This window comes from Schistocerca serialis, chromosome 7 (assembly GCF_023864345.2).
Source record: "Schistocerca serialis cubense isolate TAMUIC-IGC-003099 chromosome 7, iqSchSeri2.2, whole genome shotgun sequence".
Classification (NCBI taxonomy): domain Eukaryota; kingdom Metazoa; phylum Arthropoda; class Insecta; order Orthoptera; family Acrididae; genus Schistocerca; species Schistocerca serialis.
This window is the reverse complement of record NC_064644.1, coordinates 370,974,304-370,998,202: the sequence shown is the minus strand read 5'-3', so window position 1 is coordinate 370,998,202 and position 23,899 is coordinate 370,974,304. Positions and strand designations below refer to the sequence as shown.

General features: G+C 40.9%; 1 protein-coding gene across 1 annotated transcript in view; it reads left to right on the top strand.

The window, feature by feature from the left end:
- LOC126412157 (nuclear pore complex protein Nup58-like) overlaps nt 1-23,899 on the top strand; it is a 148,168-nt gene that overhangs the window by 51,170 nt on the left and 73,099 nt on the right. Inside the window, exons 4-5 of the mRNA XM_050081616.1 lie at nt 16,547-16,721; nt 19,074-19,272. Of these exons, the coding sequence (XP_049937573.1) occupies nt 16,547-16,721; nt 19,074-19,272 (374 nt within the window). The remainder of the gene's footprint in view (nt 1-16,546; nt 16,722-19,073; nt 19,273-23,899) is intronic.

The following is a 23,899-nucleotide window of genomic DNA, read 5'->3' as shown; positions in this document are numbered from 1 at the left end:
TTTCATATGATGATAACAAACACTATAAAGTTTCCTGGAATTGTACTTCTTGTGCCCACAGGGTGTATCCCGGAACTCCATAGCAACAAATCTTGGTCCGATTCATCCAGATCATACAGTACACATTTTGTTCCATATGTTGTTTTATGACATTCAGATGCTTGTGCTCTACCATTACTGCAACTTGTTTGAACAAAAGCACCACTAGTACACTCTTCTGCCTCCATACTGACTTACCACAACAGTACTGACCAGTCTGAACTAGAATCTTAAAAACATGAGTAACCTGTAATTGTTGCTTCTTTCCTTTGTTGATCCTTCCTAACAATGACTCATTCTGTCCCTGAAAACTACCCTTGTTTAACTTTCTGTTGCCTAATGGTTCCCAACAATTGTTACATCTTCATCTGAAACAAGCTGTCTGCATCATCACTGTTACTTGCTAAATCGTGTTAAAAGAAACGTAACCAAATACGTCTCTGTCAACTTTTATTGTACACAAATGCCTTGCAATAACAAGTTGAAATTTTGACACATATTATATTATGGTCTACTTATGCAGTGTTTGAAATTTGGCTTGGATATCACTTGTCCTTTTTGTGCTACCACACTTAGAAAATCCATGTTTTTCAGGTAATTCTTCGAATTTTTGTATTTTCATGTGCATGTAACTCCGTTTGTGTGACTGATATGGGCAAGGTGAGTTCTGTGTGTGTTTAGGCCACATTAAGCTTACCACAAAAATATTTATACCCTTTTTGAGTGAATTATATTTGGCACAGAGGGCACCTACAATATGTACCTTTTAACGTATTACATTTTTTTAATCACATTTAGGAATTTTTTATTTTCCCTCAAAAATATGTTGTTGGTGTTTTGGTTCATAGAGTGTGTTCTCTAAGTGGATGTTACTGGGTTGTAAAAATTTCTCTGGACTGTGCAGAATAGTTCCAAAGTTATTAAGACCTGAAGTTGAGTCTGAAGATAGGTTGCCAGATGCGGGTTGCAATTTCCAGGTCACGCCACCTTCTTTCACAAGCCATAAATCTGCAACTAATTGGCAGGGGAACTAAAAATTTTGTACATGAGTGTTCCACACTCAGCAGCATTGGTGTGCTGAATTTCAGCCAAATCTGAGACTATCAGCTGGAATATTTTCTCAAATTGGTTGAATTGACATGGAATGACCCAACATAGTGTTACATGAACAGCGTATCCTTTTCTGTTTCATTGCACAGAACAAATCTTTGGCAACATTTTTAATTTTCTAGCTGCTAATATCACTTGTAGGAGTGGAAATTTGTAGCTGTGTTGACAAAATGCTGCTATGTGCTGCTACTCTGAAAACTATTTATGAAATAATGTTTTTTCCCAGATGAGCATGTGGTGTTTTTGGATCTCAGGTAATTTTATTACTTCCTCCTTATAAATACCATGATAATAAACTTAATATTTCTGCTAGCAGACATTGCGACAGAGATGGAAGAGCTGGCTTGGCGTTACTAGTGCTGCAGAATAATGGAGAAAAAATCATAAAAACTGTCAACATATGTCCACAAAATCTTGTTGTGCACGGAAGATAACATTCCGGTCAACGGACAACCATGCCAGTGGTAACGTCAGGGCACCTAGCAAATGGTATAGTGTTTTCCGGGTAGTCCCACATTAACAGTCGCTGTGTACACGGTCACAGATGGTGCCTTATGGCACAGACAAGATGCCTGCAAGACTCTATGTGTTTTAGGGCCATAGGAAGAATGGAAGCAGGACAGTCACAAACTGATGTTGCCCGATGGCTTAATGTGAATAATTATATTATTTTTCAGATGTGGCGACAGTTTAGAGAGACCGAAACTGTATCCAAAGACCAGGGCAGGGCTGACCACGTGTGACATCAGAAAGAGAGGACTGTTATTTGGCTGTAAGGTCACAATGATACCACTTTAGTACTGCATGGCAACTGGTCTGACCTTGCAGCATCCACTGGACGTGTTGTATTGAGGCAACCAGTGTTCAAAAGACTTCGGCAGGGTGACCTTTATTGTCGGAGACCTGCTGTATGTGTACCTCTGATGCGTCGTCACAGAAGGGATTGCCTAGAGAAGAGTCGTCAACATGCCACCTGGCCAGCCAAACAGTGGGTCAATGTTTTTTTTTCAAAGATGAGTCCTGATTTTGTCTAGAGAGTGGATGGTTGACGTATTTGCATCTGGAGGGAATGTGGAACATGATTTCGGGACCCAAACATTGTGGAAAGAGATTGATATCGAGCAGGATCCCTTTTGGTGTAGGAAGGGATTATGTTGAACACTTGAACACCTCTTCATGAAATTGTATGTGTGAGCTGGCAAGGTTTAACTGCTGTCAGGCATTGTGACAAAATCTTGAGACCTGATGTGCGGTTAGTGTGACGTTCTGTGGGCCCAGACTTTGTATTGATGGATGATAATGCTCTACCTCATAGAGCACTCCTGCTTTGCTCTTCTTGTTTAAATCCCATAGAGTATGTGTGGAATGTGCAAGGGAGACGGTATGTCAGAATCCACCAACCACTCTCCAAGACTTACAAGCAGCTCTGTAGGAAGAATGGGTGCATATTACAGTTGCTTAGGCTCTGTTTTCTTTACATTGTTTGTACTTTAATATCATCTGTTTGTACTGTTTTGTGACAAAATAAACACAACCTTGCAAAATTTCTGTTTGTTGCTTTAATTTTGGACACTAGTGTAGTATGGGCAGACCTGCGGACTGCAGGCAGCAGTGATTCAGGCAGACCAGTGATAAAGCTGAGTTCAACTACCGTGGACCTCGCACATCATGTTGAGCATTGTTGCCAAGTGTTGAGTTGACAGCTGCATTCTGAGTTATCCCTGTGCACATCTACATAAGGTTTTGGCCTTTCTGCTTCCTGCAGATTGACTCTTGTGGTGATTTTTCATTTCTTCTCTCATGGTTCTGTTCCCTGGGTACTATTGAGCCAATATTGGACCATGAAGTACCCACGCTGGCCGTGTAATGCAGTGGCATTGTCAAGCCAATGGCATGTGGCAATGAAGGAAGTTCTTAAGTGTGTGATGCCCGTCTTTCAAACAATAGAAACTCCAGGCTGGTATATCAACAGTTTAGGAAAAGATAGATTGCTGCTTACTGTACAGCGACAGGATCGATTAAAAGACACACATACATATGCTTTCAGCCACTGTCTTCATCAGAAAAAGAAAGAGAAACTCTCACCATTCATTCACTTAAGCAAGCACACCTCATGCACACATGACCATCAACTCCGACAGCTTGGACCACAATGCATTCTGAAGGCATTCTGGTCTGAGCTACTGGAGCTCATGGTGATGTGTGCATGAGATGTGCTTGGCTGTATGAATCAATGGTGTGTGTTTCTCTATCTTTTTCTGGTGAAGGTTGTTCTGAAATGTTATGTTTAAGTGTCTTTTAATTGTGCCTGTCTGTAACTTAATGTTTCATCTTTACAGTAAGTACCAATCTGTCTTTTCCTACATTATTGATTCCCCTCTTTCTTTGTTTCCATTTTTAGTGGTAATTTTAGGTCACCATGGACCCGACAGTATCCAAAAAAGTGGGAGAATTACCAGTGTCTGTTCTTACTTCACTGCCATGTAATGTGTATCATCAGTCCAGTGAACGAGGCCACCTTGTTGTTGTAAAGCAGCACTGGCTTACATGTGTCCAAAATTTGAAGCGCTCCACAGAACATAAGAAACTTCCCTTTGATGAGCTTTGTTGTTTGTTGTCGCATAATCTAAGGCAATTAAGCAGCCAGTAGAGTTGTTGGCGAAGTTGTTGGTAGCCAGTATTTTTCACGCACTGACTTGTGTGGTGCCATTGCATGCATTCTCAAAGACTTTCTTGGTCCTCAACGCCCTGTTTGGACTTGAAACTGAAGGAGCTCCAGTCTTGGGTAAGATTTTGTGTTATGCTCAGTTCATTCCTTGAGCCACGCACATGTGCCAGCCTCTTAACCAGCTTTGTCAGAAGAGCATTAGGTTTTTCTGGTCTGCAGATTGTCAATGGGCTTTCAGTCTCTCAAGCAGTGTTCGTGCTCTGCTCCCTGAAAAAGTGCAGTTTTTTCTTGCAAAAGGTGAATTTCTTGGGACTTGGGCGTAGCAAAGATGACCTTGTCCTGATAGATGTCCTATCAAAGCCATCCTCAACCTGCTGGTTCCCAAAGGCCTAAAGAAACTCCAATCTTTTCTGGATAAGATTTCATATTTCATTTTATGCTCAGTTCAGTCGCTGGACTGCGCACATTTCTCATCCTTTTAACTGTCTTCGCCAGAGCGGCATTAAGTTTGTGTGGTTTGTGGATTATGAATGGATTTTTCAGTCTGTCAAGCAGTGTTTGTGATTCACTCCCTGTCCGTCTTTTCTACACCAAGTAAACCGTTAACTCTGGCCTCTGACGTGTCCCAGTATGGCTTTGGTGCAGTCCTGTTCCATCAGAACCCAGACAGCACTGCACCGAACAGCCCATCACTGATGCATCAAAGAAGCTTTCTGCTGTTCAGTGTCACGATCGCTGGCCAGTAGACATGATGTCACACCAGTGCCTTTATACAAGCCGTACACCAGTGTGATGTTGCAGCAACTGGAGTATGTGAGGGTAGCAACACCATGACAACCACTCAAGAGCATTTCTCCTCTGTGATGAGGGTGAGGACCTCTTGGACAATGATGAATCGATTCACAGATGGAAAATGAGGCACTATCCATTATTTTTGAAGTTAAAAAGTTTACATTTTCTTATATAGGGCGATGTTCCTTGTCACTTCTGACCACAAGCCACCGATTTCCTTATGTGGCCCTCATTCCAAGTTGCCCGATGGGTCTGCCCATTGACAGCCGAGTTGGGTCCTCTTTCTCAGTATTTATTACTACAATATTCATTATTGCTCCTCCACCCAGCATTCCAAAGCTGATGTGCTACTGCATCTCCTGATGGCCCCCAGTCAGCAGAAGGCTCTCATGGTTGTGTTCCGTGACGCCTTGCGGCGAACCCTGTCAGATTTTCTGTTTATAGAAAAAGAAGTCATGAACAACACAGCTCCTGACCTGCATTTTCGGAAAGTTGTTTCAGTGGTCCAGATGGGTTGGTCAAGACATGTCTCCTTGGGTGCAGATAAGACATGGAATATGTTTTTCCTCCTATATGATCATCATTGTCCAAGGGATCCTCAGGCATAGCCTGGAGGAGCAATGCTGTTGAGTAGTCGTCCCCGTGGCATTGCGACCTCACATACTCCTGTTGCTGCATGCATCACACTGCGGTATTACACAGATGAAGGCATTGGTGTGAGATCCTTGACTAGTCCCAGAGAGCACCACTGCGACAGGGTGTGCGTCCATTTCACAGGTCCGTTTGTGGGCAGCATGTGGTTGTTCATGGTTGGCGCATTGTCCAATTTCTCATACATGGCCAAGTAGTCCTTCATGTTGTCGACTGCCGCTGTTCATGCATGCATTGTCAGTTCTTTATACCATTGAGGGATCCTCCCAGGTCCCTTGTATCTAGTAATGGCAGGCAATTTGTGTCGTGGGAGTTTGAAGACTTCTGCATCTGTAACAGTATCCAGCATCTGAATACCACCCTGTTTCATCCTGCTTCTAAATCAGAGGTGGAGCATGTCGTGTAGATTCAAGACCCAACTGAAGAAATCAGTATCTGCTTCTGCCCGTGATTGAGTCTTCTGGCTACATACCAGGCAACATTGGTGAACAGATGCAATCCAGCAGAACATGTGCATGGGCACCAGCCACAGGGTCTCTCCTGATTTTGTGGCACCCCGAGTTGCATGCCACAGACCTCGGTGGCCTGCTGCAATTTCGTCCCAGTGCTACTGTTTGAGCCTGGTCCTTCAACCAGGGGTGGGTGTCATGGTGGGACACAGAGGTTGGCAGTTGTTTGTGGTGAACATTGATATGGAGCAGCTGATCCACCATGCAAATCAGTTGTGTCTTGAAGCTGGCAACTGCACTGACTGATTTGGAGCCCATGGATTTTGATCCACTCTCCTCCTCTGCCTCCTCCCTCTGCCCTCACTGATTATGGCGACCTCGGCCTCAGCTGTTCCCAGTGAACCTCCCCTTGCTTCAGACAGCTGGGTCGGTGTTGCTTCATGTGTAGGTCAATCTGCTGCTGGCTTCTCCGGTAGCCTCTCTGGTTCTGCGCTGGTGGCCGCAGCCCTCCCTGTCAATTTTCAGCCCTATGTGGGCTTTTCATTGGGTGAGGGATTTAGTATTCCCACCATTGGACACCACAATGAAGACAGATGAGCGAGCTTGGGTATTGACGTGGAATAGTCCATAAACCCGACATGGGGGGTGCATGAAGTGTGTAGTATGGCCAGACCCACTGACATCAGTGTTTCAATGTGGGCAGCAGTAACCCGGGTACACCAGTGCATACACGGAGTTAAGTCTTGTATTGCACATTCTGTTAAGTGTTGTAGTCAGTTGACAAATACCCATGCCAACTGTGTGCTGAATTACCCTGTGCATGTCTGTATGACTCCCCAGACTTTCTGTTTCCCATAGATCGACTCACAAGGCGAGTTTTCATTTCCTCTCACAAGGGTTGTGGTCCCAGGTTGTCATCGAGTGTCATGCCGGTACAGATTCTAAAATAAGTTATAATATTTACTTACCAATTCACCCCATGGTCTGATGACAGTTGGATAACCAAAACAGTTTACCAATCAATAAAATTGATGATTGTGATTCTAGACTTCTAATTACTGTGTGATGTATCAACTTAAGATCGTCAGACAACATAAAATCTTATCATAAAAGACCACATTGGTCACTTTGAAACACTGTGGATGGTGAAGAACTGGTACAAGATGTTCAAATAACTTACGGGAATGCTGCTAGGTGGCATCGTCGACAGCTGCTGATATTTTGACATGAATACACTCTGACATTTTCAAGGCATAATTGCAACAAGTGCAAAGGAACTTAAAACCTTGGTTTTTGGAGAAACTCTGGAAAGATAACACTCAAACAAATTATAAACACTAGTGCTATCACAAATCAATGGTGGCCGTTGTCAGAAGTTATCAGCGGTGAAATTAATAATCAACAGGTGAGGTACCATGAACTCTGTTTCTTTGTTTTTTGACAAAGAAGAGAGCAGGATTCCGTGCAGAATTTAAACAAAAACCACCATCTCTATTTATAACGTCACTTGCTAATTTAATTTCAAGAAGCTCCATAATCACACTATCCCAGTCGTCAGAAGTGCATGCATTCTGCAGGATAACCGGTGCCGAGACAGTGTTCTGCAATGGCAGATTTGCTCAGCTGTTGTAAGTTTGTGTAATGCTTAAGCTAAGTACACCTGTCCTCCTCAGTCTTGATAGTCTGACCAATATATCACATGGCATAACCTGACTTACGCAAACCTAGATCATCTATTATGGAACCTAAAAGTACCCCGATCTTAGATGGTGGTCAAAAAACATACGTCACATCCTATTTCCACAAAATACAACAAATCTTGTTCAGAGAGCTCCCTGTGCAAGGCAAAAAGGCCATAGACTTTCGTGCCATCTTAGGATTATCATCACCAGACCAGTCCACAGTTGGTCGATAGTGTGACGCATGTGTAATCTGTCTTTCACTAGAACCATTCTGACAAAAGGTGACTTCTTGGTGGGCTAACTAAGCTGACAAACTCTCAGGGTCCGAGATGACGTGGACCTGTGAACCAAGGTACAAAATACCTCCCACGCTGAGCTAGCTGGTGACAACTGTCGACATACAGATACAGGTCATTCTGAGTAGTTCCTATAAATGGCACGTACTAGCATACCGTCAACCTTCCTCCTGACCGACACGTCAAGAAAGGGAAGGCAGCCATCCTTCTTCACCTCCATTGTGAAACAAATATTCAGGTGGATTGAATTCCGGTCTTCTAAAAAGTCAACTGAATTCTCACTGCAGTGAGGTCAAACAACAATAGTATTGTCTACGTGTCTGGAAAAACACAATTTTCAAAGCCACCTACTCCAACACACTTTCCTCAAAGTCTTCCATTAACAAATTCGCAATAATAGGCGGTAACGGGCTTCCCATCGCAACTTTGTTTGTCTGCACTTAGTACTGATCATTGAATATAAAGTAAGTGGAAGTCAACTCACGTTGAAATAGATTTGTTAATTCCGCACTGAACCTAACCTCAATCAAGCATAATGAATCAGACAGAGGAATACGAGTGAACAGAGAGACCACATCAAAACTTAATAAAATATCAGAGTCATTCGAACACATTCCCATTAATCGATTTAAGAAATCTGCAGAGTTTTTAATGTGGTGCTCAACATAGTAGCTAGGTGTTTTGCTACACGATATGTCAGAACACCAGTGTTACTACCGATTGGGTGAAGAGAAACCCTTTCCCTATGGATCTTGGAGAGGCCATATAACCTAGGGGGAACTGCACAATAATAATAATACTCTTGATAGTGTCCTTGACAAGGAACTTTTCTTCAGGAAGCTGTTAGTCTTTCTGTCAACACATTTTGTGGGAGCAGCATTAGTTGTGCAATACGCTGAATCAGACTGTAGCCCCTGCAACTTTTGAATGTAATCCTGCTTGTCCAAAACAGTGGTAGCATTGCCCTTGTCTGCAGGTAAAAGAACAATATCCAGATCAACTCTAAGTGAACGTGTAGCAGCTAGCTGCATACCCATAAGTTATTTGAACGTTGTATATTGTTTGCTTGCAGAGGTTGGATAAACTTTGCAGCAGTAGAGTAAGATTGCGATGTGCATTATTGTTTTTGCTGACGAGGGAAACTCCACATTGCAACCCCCTCAAATAAAGTGGTAAGAGGGCCCAGTGGACAGCCCATCAAAAACTGAACCCAGATCAAGCATGGAAACAGGGAGAAGGTGTGTCGGACTGTTGAAGGAAAAAAAAAAAATAATAAAATAAAGGCAAAATAGAAACTGTGAATGGTCCAAGAACAAGAACTGCAATAGAGAGCAGCCTGCAAGAGAAATGGCATTGTGGTTAAGTTGTTATGGTGTTGAACTGCCAAGCGGGCAAGCCATGTATAAACCTCCACCTTGCAATTATTTTTTTTCTCTTTTTCTTTTTTTTTCTGTTAGCTTTATTCAAATTTGTGTCTGTGCCATAGTGTAACATCTGTTTGCAACAGCGAGATGTAATGTAATGTATAATGGCAGCTGATTCTACACAACTACTGTATTAGCAGCCAGAAGGAAGTAGCTTTCAAATGGGAACCGCGATGACGAGGCGACAAGTCAACCGAATCCTCCACCGGAAAACATGTCTGGTGTGTCATACATGGCATTAGTGACTGTACGTGTGTAATATGATAGGAATCTCTTATCGATGCACCTGATTTGTACTACTGGTGAGTGAGTGAGATATGCCTCCTTGCCCAGTACAGGTGTTTGTATGAAAGTGAATGCTATAACTTCCAAGGAAATGATGAAAACATAATAGTTTGTCACATAAGCTGCAACAAATGAACGCAACAGTTTCACAATCACAGTTTCTCTGTGCTCTGTCAAAACATGTTTTTAACATTTTTCAAGTTGCATTCCATTTTGGAAGTCTTGACTCTTGAATTCCTTTGTTGTAGCATAGTTCACACCGTTTACTTTTTGTTTTCATTTCTGTGAGACGTCTATGTGGTATCTTGCCTACTCTCACTATTCATCAAATTTTTTGGTGACAGTAATGTATTCTTACCACCTGACTCATATTCCATACGCAGTGTATAGTGTGACAACTACTAAGACTACAGAAAGAGAACAAACATTTCAATGACTGGACAAGCAATTCATAATGTTGTGAAGAGAAAAAAAAGTGTGTGTGTGTGTGTGTGTGTGTGTGTGTGTGTGTGTGTGTGTGTGTGTGTGTTTTTATAAATGGCGCAAGGGAGTTTTGAACATGCTTGTCTGCCCAACACTGTGACCACTGACCCACAACACTGTTGGTGTTTCAGGCTGCTCTATATCACACTTCTTGTTTTTGGCCCATTCACTGTTCCTATTTTTTTCCCCCCCACAGTTCAGTACACCTTCCTGTTTTCATGGTTGAGCTGTGTTCAGTTTTTGACGAGCTAATCTCACCACTAAATCTGAGGGGCGTGCAATGGGGAGTTGTGGTTCCAATTTTTGCCCAAGGTGTGGATCATATTATCCTCCTGCCACTAATTGCATTAGGCAACATGTTGGCTTAACTCTTGTTCATGACAGGAGCCATTAAACTCATCAATGGTTGGATTTTGTTTCCAAGGAATTGTTTTGCCTTCATTTAATAATTACTTGAAAAAATTTTGGCTATTTCTTGGCATTGGCTGGACAGTGCTTTATGGATGCAGTTTGACAGGGCATTTCATTCTGTAACTGCCTGGCATTTGGTGAAGTTTGAACATTTCCGTGGCTTGGGGTATGATACTAAATCTGGGCATTCTGTGATACATCTCACGGAGGAAGCTTTTGGTGACAAAAAATGAGGTTTTAAATTCCCTTGCACAGTGCTCATTCGCAGCAGTTATACCTCAGGAGTTACCGTGTGCTTAAGTGATCCTCTGTCATAAATCATGGCAGTCAAGTGGCTTGTTTGCACCTGTCAGTAGTATGGAATCAACACATTAAGATGGGTTGCCGTGAAGATGTTTCAGAATGAGTTACAGTATCATGTTTGGCCATATCCGTAACCCACTCCATCAGACTGTTATGTTTCCCTCTACTCCAGGAAAAAAATTTTGACAGTGAAACGGTTTGTATATGGCAGTTGATTGTATCGAATCAGCACAGTAAGAAGGTCAATATGGACATGTAATAGAATGGCAGAAAGGAGCTATTGTATTTGGATGCTCCTGTGGTCACACTGTGAATTTTTGGCTAATTTGTTGATGTATTGACACGGAGTGTCTCGTGTGTCTTCGAGAAATGGTGTACCTCTTGCAGCTATGTTACAAGGCATAAGAAAGGTGATTGTAAAAATGTCTTGCCCAATAAGAACAGGAGTTGAATTTTAAGTTTTGTCAGTGACAGCCAAAGATGGTATTACACAGTATTGCTATGATGTCTCCCTCGGGTGCCTATCTTTTTGTGTGGTGTCTTTTCCCCCATTCTTTTTGTTCATCTAACCACCCACACACCATGCAACATTCTCCTTACTTTTTGATGCAAATCTCTAAGTCTCATACGCTGATGTTCCAGAATAATATGCTGGGAACTTATTCTATAAAGGATAGTGCCAAATGATGTGGACCACACAATAAATGACTTTTAAAGTGTCTTCTCCCACATTCTTAACACTACAATGTTGTTGATGGCCAGGTACAGTTTTACAGATCACAGTTACATGGGTAAAGAGGCCTGCATCTCTTCCTTCACCAGTATGTTTGGGAGAGAAATAGTCCAGGCATTAATTAGTGACACAACATTTGTTGAATATCACAGTGGCGTAATTTGCAGCGACAGAAATGTGAAATTACATTGCACACTATTTGACTTACAGTACAATCACCAAAATGAATTACACTGTCCAGCAAATAGTGTTTGTGGAACATTAATACTTTAAAGTTACGTTTTCACTATTTCACACTAGATTTTATGATACAAAGCTATTGTGCAGTTGCAGAACTTTTACATTAACTGACATATTGACAAGGCATTGAGGCAAAAAAGTTAATGGAGTTATGAGGGTCTGAACTTTCTGGTATTGAGTTTCAGATAATTCTAAGTATGTTTTCAGAAAGAGCCAACAATTGTTAGAAAATGTATTTTAACCATTGGTTGTTTTATTTAACTTATATATCATCCAACGGTTTCGGTCAGTGTTTAAAGAACAGGCTACAATAGTTATTTGCATGATTTCATTATGACAAACTTGATGTATCAGATTAGGGGGGAAAATGCGGAATGTTTTTAACTGATATGTTTCAGGTTACATCTTGTGATGACATTCTGTGACCAAAACTGGTAGATGATATATAGGGTAAATGAAACAGCTTTTAGTTAAAATGCATTTTCTAAAGTACTTAATGACTGTTGATTCTCACCTGATGAAAACATTAAAAGTGAAATGACTGTTTTTGAATTAACAATAATAGTACTTTTTTAGATGAGTATTTCATCAGCCAAATTCCTTCTCCAATTCTTTTCCAACTAAGCTGATGATCAGTTTTTAGTAATCTCAGTGTTTTTCAGTACCCTCATCTCCTCTATTTATTTCACTTTTTCATTTTGTGTATGCTCTTTTACATTTTCTATTATTATTATTATTATTATTATTATTATTATTATTATTATTATTATTATTACTGTGGCTATAAGTTGAAAAAGGAATTAAAATTTAATGGGATATAGCGGACCTCGGGGAAGATCAGTTTGGATTCCGTAGAAATGTTGGAACACGTGAGGCAATACTAACCTTACGACTTATCTTAGAAGAAAGATTAAGAAAAGGCAAACCTATGTTTCTAGCATTTGTAGACTTAGAGAAAGCTTTTGACAATGTTAACTGGAATACTCTCTTTCAAATTCTGAAGGTGGCAGGGGTAAAATACAGGGAGCGAAAGGCTATTTACAATTTGTACAGAAACCAGATGGCAGTTATAACAGTTGAGGGGCATGAAAGGGAAGCAGTGGTTGGGAAAGGAGTGAGACAGGGTTGTAGCCTGTCCCCGATGTTATTCAATCTGTATATTGAGCAAGCAGTAAAGGAAACAAAAGAAAAATTCAGAGTAGGTATTAAAATTCATGGAGAAGAAGTAAAAACTTTGAGGTTCGCCGATGACATTGTAATTCTGTCAGAGACAGCAAAGGACTTGGAAGAGCAGTTGAATGGAATGGACAGTGTCTTGAAAGGAGGATATAAGATGAACATCAACAAAAGCAAAACAAGGATAATGGAATGTAGTCAAATTAAATTGGGTGATGCTGAGGGAATTAGATTAGGAAATGAGACACTTAAAGTAGTAAAGGAATTTTGCTATTTAGGGAGTAAAATAACTGATGATGGTCAAAGTAAAGAGGATATAAAATGTAGACTGGCAATGGCAAGGAAATCGTTTCTGGAGAAGAGAAATTTGTTAACATCGAGTATCGATTTAAGTGTCAGGAAGTCGTTTCTGAAAATATTTGTATGGAGTGTAGCCATGTATGGAAGTGAAACATGGACGATAACTAGTTTGGACAAGAAGAGAATAAAAGCTTTCGAAATGTGGTGCTACAGAAGAATGCTGAAGATAAGGTGGGTAGATCACATAACTAATGAGGAGGTATTGAATAGGATTAGGGAGAAGAGAAGTTTGTGGCACAACTTGACTAGAAGAAGGGATCGGTTGGTAGGACATGTTTTGAGGCATCAAGGGATCACAAATTTAGCATTGGAGGGCAGCGTGGAGGGTAAAAATCGTAGAGGGAGACCAAGAGATGAATACACTAAGCAGATTCAGAAGGATGTAGGTTGCAGTAGGTACTGGGAGATGAAGAAGCTTGCGCAGGATAGAGTAGCATGGAGAGCTGCATCAAACCAGTCTCAGGACTGAAGACCACAACAACATAGCAGGGTTACCAAAAGTCCAGCAAAAACATGAGGACCAAATAGAATTAAAATCAGGATATGTTTTGCTCTGCAGGAACACTGTAGGGAGTAATTACAATTATAGGATTTATTGTAAACAAGAAAATTAAGAACAATATTGCATTTATGGAAGGAAGAACAAGACGTGTTAAAAATCAGCAGAATACATCCCATGGAAATCATTAGCCTGTGTGCCAGTAAGCTTACATGATAGAAGACCTGTACAAAGAGTTGCACAAGAGCTACATGAGCTGATGAATAGCAACAAATACCACCAAAAATACAATGATGTGGCATTCTTGTGCAGAAGTAGGAAAAAAAAAGTAAGAATGATTCTTCACACCAGAAGAGCCAGAGGTTATACATTTGTCGAATTTGCCAAGGAAACACAGAAAATAGACTCGACGATGACCAAAAGAAGCTTTAAACAAAATTAATCATATTTTACCAAATGTAAAAGAATTACACAAACACGATGGTCCTAAAGCACTTTCGAATCGCAAATGGCTGCAAACTCGTAAGGTACAAAGTAAAAACAAATTCAAAACTGGAAAGTAACTTACTCATCAGTAGAGAAGTCAGAAATGTAGATTATGAAAATTTTAAGAATTGTTAAGTACACCAGTAAGCAAAAAGTCCAGTATCGTAGAAAATGATGTAGACGGATCAAAGGGATAATTATTTGTCAGATGTACTTACACAAACAGCAAAAGGTGATGCAGGTACAAGGAGAGTAAAGCAAAAGAAAATATACATTGGAGTGAGGCATCATATAAGACTGTGAAAACCATTTACAAGTTGTGAAGGATTAGAGCTTTAGAGTGGTGCAGTAAATATGAATTACCTGTTTCCCTGGAAATATTGGATTTGACTCAAGCTATGTGAGTGTACTGAAGGACACATATGTTAGTGTACAGTGTTTCCTTTACACTTCATCCGGATGGTGAGAATTTTGGAATTGGAAGGAAGGAAAGGGGGGAGGGGGGTGGAGGTCAGGCGGAAATTCCAGCTTCAGCAATGTGTGGACGAAAATCAATTGTAGTAAGACCGAAACAGGTGTTGTAATAATTAATGTATTGAAGATTGACTGACAAGCCACACACTAAAAATTAACAGCAACATTATAGAAATAAAACCTCAAGGAGTATATTTACCTTTTAATTACTGCACATAAATGACATGGTTTTCCCCTTCTGTTGTATAAGTTCTTGTACCCTGACAAAAACAATTTTAGTTTGCCACAAAACTTAAACTAAAAATAAATAAAGTGTAACAACTGGACACCAGGCTCAAACTCTTACAGGAATCGGCAAAATGCCATGAGTAATGAGGGTAATGGGAAAGGGGCACTAATTAGTAGTGTGTGGGTAGGTTGAGAATTTGGGTTTGATAGGAAGTGTGCTAGGGCAGTCCAAGCAGTTGCAATGACCACAGTGTCCGGATGGCTTAGTGGTCAGAGCAACTGCCTAGTAGGCAGGAGACCCAGGCTTGAATCCCATTCCGGCACAAATATTCAACTTTCCCATTGATTTCAATCAGTGCCCATTCACAGCCAGTGTCTGTAATTCTTTTGTGTCTGTAACAAAACGCTTCATACAGGGTAACGCATAGCCTACTTAACCTGTAATTTCTGAGAATTGAAGTACAGACTTTTCTTATTGAATAAGTATCCATCTTACTGTTGGAACAGGATTGTGTTGAACTTTACTCAGAATAAAGTCAAATAATAATTATTTGGGAGAGGGGTGAAACTTGTTCCATCTGCAGCATTTCCGAAGATTTTGAAGCTGGTAAGTTTGAACATACAAGAAAAGTGCTACTTTGAGATACAGGCAGTAATCTGTTTAACAGCGATGGCACGGTAGATCCAACTAGATGAGAATGTTATGTTATTGGTAGTTTTCATCACAAAACAGAAATTGGATTTGGGAGATCACCATAAATTTCATCTCATTTTGTCTTTGACCATTAACAGAAAACAGTTACTGGACATCTTTTGAATTATTATTGAAATTGTTTGTTCACTTGATGAAGTGGAAAATACTTACAGCATTACATACCTTTCAATACTATTTATATTGAAGAATATTACTCCTTACACCATTACTACGAAGGTAACCCCAAAAGTAAGACCTCCTATTTTTTTATAAGTACATAGACTTGTTTATTTCTACAGTGGTTTACATCAGTTTACAGCTTGAACATTTAGCTATTTTTCGACATAATTACCATTTCTGTCGGTGCATTTTTGTAGACACTGTGGCAGTTTTTGTATGCCCATGTCATACCAGCTCGTCGCCATGCTGTTCAAAATGTTATGAACCTCTTCTTTCACCTACCTCGTCATCGGAGCTGAATCGCTTACCGGCCAAATGTTCTTTTAACCTAGGGAACAGGTGATAGTCACGAGGCGCCAAGTCAGGACAATATTGTGGCTGGGTAATTATGTTCCTGTGAAACTGTTACAGGAGAGCAACGGTTTGCCAAGCAATGTGTGGGCAAACTTTGTCCTGGAGAATGTGTACACCCTTGCTCAACATTCCCCTTCTCCGCTTCTGAATTGCCTGTTTGAGTTTTTTCAGAGTGTCACAGTACCTGTCAGCGTTAATTGTGGTCCCAGCGATTCAGCTCCAATGACAAGGTGAAAGAAGAGGTTCATATCTTTCTGACCAGCATGGCAGCGAGCTGGTATGACATAGGCATATAAAAAATGTCACAGCACCTACAAAAATGCATCGACAGAAATGGTGATTATGTCGAAAAATAGCTAAATGTTCAAGCTAAAAACTAATGTAAACCATTGTAGAAATAAACACGGCTATGTACTTATAAAAGAATAGGAGACCTCACTTTTGGGACTACCCTCGTATTATATTTTTTATACAATAGATAATTTATTGTTCGAGTTTGTAAAATGATTATTTTTCTTCTTTCTTGTAGGGACTTTGTCAAAAAACAGAAAGCTTACTGTTCAGACGTAGCAAGAAGCTCCCCTAAAACTATGCATAAAGTACAAGAGGATTTAGAGTTGCTGAAACAGATGGTTGCATCAGAAGTTAGTGACCTTCAGAGGAACGTTACGTTGTCAAGCAGGCTGAAGGCAGATACTGATAAGGTAAGACACTGAAGTTTCAAATACAGTCTCTCTCTCTCTCTCTCTCTCTCTCTTTCTTTCTTTCTTTCTCTCTCTCTCTCTCTCTCTCTCTCTCTCTCTCTCTCTCTTTTTTTTAAAGCATTGTCAGATTGCCATTTAGGAAATTCACATTATCTGTCAGACAAAGTCCAGACCTTCAAATTTGTGGTCTTACAGTTACCTGTTCAACCACGAAGTTCACATAACTTTCCCACCCCACCCCCTCCTCAAAATAAAAGAAAAGTTCATACTAATTTCCACAGTACATTGTGTGTGTGTGTGTGTGTGTGTGTGTGTGTGTGTGTGTGTGTCTTGCTGTTGATATGAAGATAAAGAAATTAATTAAAACTAAGGTGATTTATTACTAAAATTCTTGACCATTTATATTGGTTGAGAGAACTGAATGTGTTTCTTGTCAGGTTGATGAGATTCGTGCATGTTGAATCACAACAGATTTCTCGAAAGATTTCAAAAATGTTCAAGATAAATTCATGTGCTCCTCTAAGGAGTTTCACACACACACACACACACACACACACACACACACACACACTACAAAATTCTGCTAAAGACCTTTTCCCAGAAACTTGTCCAAAGCTCTCAAAGATGATGCCGAAAAAATAGTAAGCCTAAATGGCATTCATTTAACCATTAAACTGTTTGTGACATAATTATCCATAGTGAACTTCTGCTCTGTGCTAGTGACTTATATACATTGCAGGATGAATTGTGGCAATAGTGTGAATGTTTTAACATGACACGAATGCACGGCTTGACCTAAGGTGCTTCATTAGGGTATTGCCTGCACTAACAATTATATTAATATTTCTTGTAGATGACAGAAGCAGCTTTAATAGTTGTCTTTTACTTATTTTATGGGTTTATAGTTCAGGCATGTGTTGTGAAGCACTTTGAAAATTTACAAGTGTGGATTATCAAACATGGAAGTAGGAAGTTCATTTATGAACAGTGACAGTGAGAATGAAGTAATTTTCCTTGTCGTGGTGATACTATGGAAATTGTCAATTCTGCCCAGGCGTCACAGGTCTGAGAAAACTGTTCTTCAGATTTCTCGCACTGACCTTCCTGAAGTGAAACTAATGACAGTGACAAACAAGAGCATGACACTAGAGTTCCCTTGCAGTATGTTGACGGCGCAAGGTGCACCACGCCATATGCAGCAAGTGGACAGCTGCTAGCATTAACTTGGCAACGAAAGGGTTAAGGTGGTAACAACGAACGTTAAAAAGAAAGGTGGTGTGTACATCTGGCTTGCTTCTTCCAATTCTAGCAGTCAATAGCTACTTGTTCTAAACTGTCAAAATATTTTATACAATTAAATTTTTGACATGGTATTACTATTCTTTCTGGTTAATCATGTGGTAAGATTACTCACTTTAATTGTATGAGCTTCAAGAAATGTCAGATCTGTACTCCCTTTAGTGGCAGTGTGTATTATATTACAGTATTTGCTATTGGATCTTCCACTTATGTCATTATCTGGTATTTTAATGTATTTCTTGACAGCTTCTGGAAAGAGGTGTAGAGTAAAGCTCCTCCTAACACACATGCCCTTTCATTAACCTCAGTTTATTTAAAAAGATGTCAGCACATTCTCGTAAGCCTTCAAAGACCTTTTCTTAATAGGAATAAGTCAGTCGATTAAACTTTCCTTGATTATTTTTCAAAAGCTCATCGGTTTTCTTAAATATCATTCTGAAGACAACTCTCTCTCTCTCTCTCTCTCTCTCTCTCTCTCTCTCTCTCTCTCTTTCTCTCTCTCTCTCAACAAATCCCACAGAATTTATTCTCATACCATCATCATCGTTATTTAAAATCAAATCCTATAAGAATTATTTGTGATGGCAGTTTTAGGACATTATGCAATTTTTGAAAAAGTTGTCGTTGGCTTTTGTTTCTCAGTACATACGCTTATTCATTAATATCATTTTTTGTTTCTCAAAAAATGTGCTATATGTGAATAAAAATGAGGATCAAAGACAAACTTTGTTCTGGGGATTTAACATTACTGTAGAAAGAAATTGTAATACACCAGCAACTTTTCACCCATTTGAAACAGAATGTGATACAATTGTAATCAAGTACATAAGACATCAGAAAGACTTGAAGTTTGGAAGTTTCATTTTGAAAGAAACTGTACCTGGTTTGAAATATGAGAAGACAATAAAAAGATTTTGTGCCTCTATTTAGCTTTCAAATGCATACATATTTATCCAGTCCCCTGTCACCCAGTCCTGCAGCTTACATGCTAAATGTTCTTGCTTCTGCGAAGTACGAAATAATATTTATTAAATAGTGTCTCTTCTTTTATAGTGTCTGCAGACTGTGGAAATGGCTCAAAAAACACAAGATACACCTCCAGGATTACAGTTTGAAAACACTGCTCCTGATAAATACTTCGAGGACCTTGTTACACGTTTTGAAAATCAAATTCAAGTGTACAAACAAGAGGTTGATAAAATTGAGGCTCATGTAAACGCAGTACTGAGTCCAAAGCCTCTGTCATCACAAGGTAACATATGATTACTATGTTAGTTTTGCTGTAGTGCCAGTATTTTAAATGGATCAATGCAGTAGTAATTGTGACATTGATTTTCATGTGAAACATCTTTACATATTAAAATGGTATTTTGCCCAGGACTTCAACCCAGGAACTTGCCTATCATGAACACTTATCTTTACCTAACTGCACTAACCAGGCATGACTCAACACCAGCTCTTGCAGCTTTAATCCCAGTATCTCTCACATAACTCCCAGACTCAATGCAGGTCTGCTGCATGCCTAGTGGGACAAGCAAACCTGGAAGAAATGATATTGTGGAGAAGGGTCTTCACCACACTCTAAGGGTTGTTTCCAATATAAATTTATCACTCTGTAACGGAGTGTGTGCCATTTTGAAATGTCCTGGCAGATTAAAACTTTGTTCAGAGTTGTGACTCAAATCTGGAATCTTCATTCTAGGAACATCCCATAAGTAGTGGGTAAGTCCTTTCTCAGTGGTCTCTTTGTTTTAGAAGTGCTAATCTGGCAAGTTATAAAGAAGAGTTTTTGTTTAGTTTTGTAAGTAGGAAGGAGGTACAAACAAAACAAGCTTTTGGGGTGGATTGTGAGTTGTGCCTGGGCAGCTCAGTGAATAAAAACGTTGTCAATGAATAGCAAAGTTCTGGATTCAAGTCCCAGTCCAGCACACAGTCTTAATCTAACACAAAGCTTCAAACAGTGTGTTCTTGATGTGGAATGAAATATTCATTCTGAATTTATTTTCATTATTTTTAATGAATTTGAACAGTATTAATTGTTTTTTAAAAGTTACATTTTACATGCTTCAGAACTACAATTCAGCATCACAGTCGTACATGGAAAAAGTTATAATACAGAAGATGCTTCTTTTCATGAGCATTGTTTTAATTTTGTTCCAAGTGGCATTTATCAAAGTGTTTTGCAATGTGTATTCAGTGACTAATAGGACAGTGCAGCAGTTGGAGAGAAGTAAGCTTGCACAGTTTGAGTATCATATGCAAGAGCTACATAAAGGTGATGTATTTCAGTGGATTGAGTCGTTAAAATTCACACGGGGCTATTTTTATCGTGCCAGAAATTCATTGCATTGAGAGAACACAATACAAGTTCAAGGTAACCCCATAGTCATAAATCTTGTCATTTCTTCACAGCATTCCAATTGCTAATATACGGTATTACAGTGGGATTGAGTGTACAGCCCTCCAGTCACAATACTGTTGCTTGTAAAATCTCTGTAAGCTGTGCCAGTTGTGTTATGATCAGGCCCAGATTTAGTACTCCTGATTATGCCCCTGGGCAAAAAAAAACTCTGCTGTCATGTCCTCCTCCCCCTCCACCTCCCTGCCACCCACAACTTATAAGATATATATTTCTAAAATATTATGAAAAGGAAAGACTGCTACTCATTGTATAGAGATGTTGTATCATTGGTAGGCACAACAAAAAGACTGCCATACATATAGAGCTTTTGGTCAAAAGGCTTTTTCAAAAGTAAACAACACACACACATTCGTGCATGCACAAATCACACACATGACAACTGTGTCTAATCACTGAGGCTGGTCTGCAAGCAACTGCACCTGATTACAGAAGCAGTCTGGGTGGTGGGGGTAAAGAGGAGGCTGGGGCAGGGAGGGGGAAGCTAAAAACGCTGCTTGTGTGAGCATGCAGGGACATAATAGGGCAACTAGATGCAGCCTGGAGGTTTGAGATGGATTGGGGGGAGTGGAAAAGGAGAGAAGTAGAAGAGGGGAAAAAAGATCAGTGGGTGCGTGAGTGGAATAGGAAGCTGTGTAGCACGGGAGTAGGAGCAGAGAAGGGATAGGTGAGTGAAGGACAAGGACTAACAAAGGTTGAGGCTAGGGGAGGTTACAGGAATGTAGGATATATTGCAGGGTGAGTTCCCACCTTCACATTTCAGAAAAGCTGGTGTTGGTAGGAAGGAACCAGATGGCCCAGGCTGTGAAGCAGTCATTGAATTGAAGAATGTTGCTTTGGGCAGCATGCCCAGCAGCTGGTTGGTTCAGCTGTCTCTTGGCCACAGTGTGTCAGTGGCGATTCATGTGGGTAGACATCATGTTGGTTATCAAGCCCAAGTAGACTGCAGGATAGTGGTTGCAGCTTAGTTTGTAGATCACATGGCTGCTATTATGGGTAGCCCTGCCTTTGATGGGATAGGTGATGCCTGTGACCAGACTGGAGAAGGGATATGACCCCTGAGGCAAGGGGTTGGAAGCAGGGATGGAATAGGGATAGACAAGGATATTGTGTAGATTTGGTGGGCAGTGGAATACCACTGTGGGAGGAGTGGGAAGCATAGTGGGTTGGATATTCCTCATTGCAGGGCACGACAAGAGGTAGTCAAAACCCTTTCGAAGAATGCGATTCAGTTGCTCCAGTCCTGTGTGGTACTGAGACACAAGGGGGTGCTCCTTTGTGGTCAGTCGGTGGAACTCCGGGAGGTGATAAGTGAATTCAGAGACAAAGTGCGGGAGATCTTTTTCTGTACAAGGTTGGGAGGGTAATTTCAGTCTGTGAAGACCTCACCGAGACCCTTGGCATATTTGGAGAGTGACTTCTCATCACTATTGATTGATTTGATTTGATTTTTTAACAGGAGAGCTAAAACAGCTTAGGTCTAATCTGCCACTGCCCGCACCGAAACGAGGTTTATTGTGTGGTATCGCTCCCTGTATATCTAGTAAAGTCAACCAGTGCCCTTAAATAGTGCAAGGAGTCACTCTACCAGTTTTTTGTGTAGACACAATTTCTTCAGGTCTAGTTGTTCCGAAGATTCTGTATCTTTTACTCTCCAATGCCATGCATTCAAAGATTAGGTGTGATGCAGTTTCTTCACCCTCATCACAGATCCTACATTTAGGGTCCTCTTCCATTATACCCACTGTGTGTAGGTGTTTTTTGAAGTTCCCATGGCCGGTCATCAGTCCAGTCATGAGCCTGATCTCTTTCCTGTTAGTCCCAGGATTACAGAGCTTCTTTTAAAACATGGCTTGGGCATCATTACCTTATCATGCTTTTGTTTATGGACCTTGGTCCAATATCCTACGTTCTGTTTCCTAAGCCAGTTCCGTAGTTCTAATTTGATCATAGCCTTGGTGATTGTCAAGACAGGTTCCGGTCCAATAAATGGAGTTGTAGCCCCCATCCTAGCCAATCTATTGGCTTGTTCATTGCCACAGATCCCTGAGTGGCCAGGTACCCACACTAGGTACACCCTATTGCTTCCCCCTAGCTCCACCAGAGCCCTGTGGCAATCTGCAACAATCTTAGATCTTGTTGCAGGAGCATCCAATGATTTCAGGGCTGTCTGAATAGATGTAGATGCTACGATAATTGTAGCACCTACTCATATTCTCCTCCACACATGCCCTGATTGCAGTAATTTCGGCTTTCCCTAGAGAGATGCTTCTCTCCAGTCTTGGCTGAACCCCGTACAACCCTGCCCCAATGCCTTGATCCTGTTTTCGACCCATCGGTGAACCAAACGATGTCCCCCATACGGCGTCGAACTGTTTTCTCCCACTGCTCCCTACTTCCAATTATTGTATTGTAAGGCTTGTCGAAGCAGTTAGGAGTTGTTATATAGTCAGCGGGCATTTCCCCAGCCATACCTGTATTTACCTCACTCACTATGTTAGTGTGTGATTCTGGATATCCAAATGAGACCCAGTTTTGGCCAGTTTTAAGTCTGTATGCCCCAGCTGCTGCCTCCATCTTAACCCAAAGATGAAGTGGAGACATGTCTAGCATGGTTTCCATTCCAGCGGTTGGTGTGCTGCTGATTCCGCCCATTACGGCATAGCAGGCCAATCTCTGCACATTAGCAAGCTCTTTAGCAGCAACCCGCTGTTCTACCTTCTTCCACCACACTGCGGCCCCATAGGAAATCCTGGGTCTAACCACTGTGGTGTATATCCAGTGCATACCCGTGGGGCTTAGGCCCCAGTTTTAGCCACAAGCCCTCCTAGTACTCACTAAAGTGCTTTTTGTCTTGGAGCAGATAGTCTTAATATGAGGGGTCCAAGTTAGCTTCTCATCCAAGGTTACCCCTAGATATTTCACTGTCTCATCACTATACATGTGGCGGCCATGCATGGCTAGGCAGTTTGGAAGGGACTTCATGGTGTGGAAAGGATGGCACCTGTCAAAGTGGAGGTATTGCTGGTGGTTGGTAGGTTTGATGTGGATGGAGGTACTGTAACCATCTTTGAAGTGGATGTCAACATCGAGGAAGGTGGCTTGTTGGTTGAGAAGAACCAGGTGAAGTGAATTAATTGAGGTTCTGGAGGAATGTAGACAGGGTCTTCTCACCTTCGGTCCATATCAAAAAGATGTCATCAACTAATCTGGACCAAGTAAGGGATTTCAGATTCCTCTAGATAGCCCATGAATAGGATGGCCTAGGATGTTGCCATGCCAGTATCCCCCCTGCCTTCTACCTTCATTAGTCCCTGTCTTTCACCCACCTGTGTCCTTCCCTCGTCCCACTCCACCACTAACAACTCTCTATTCCACCAGTGTACTCCCCCCCCCCCCTCCCCCCACCTCTACTTCTGTCCTTTTGCACTCCTCTGCACCCCAACCTCCCTTAAATGTA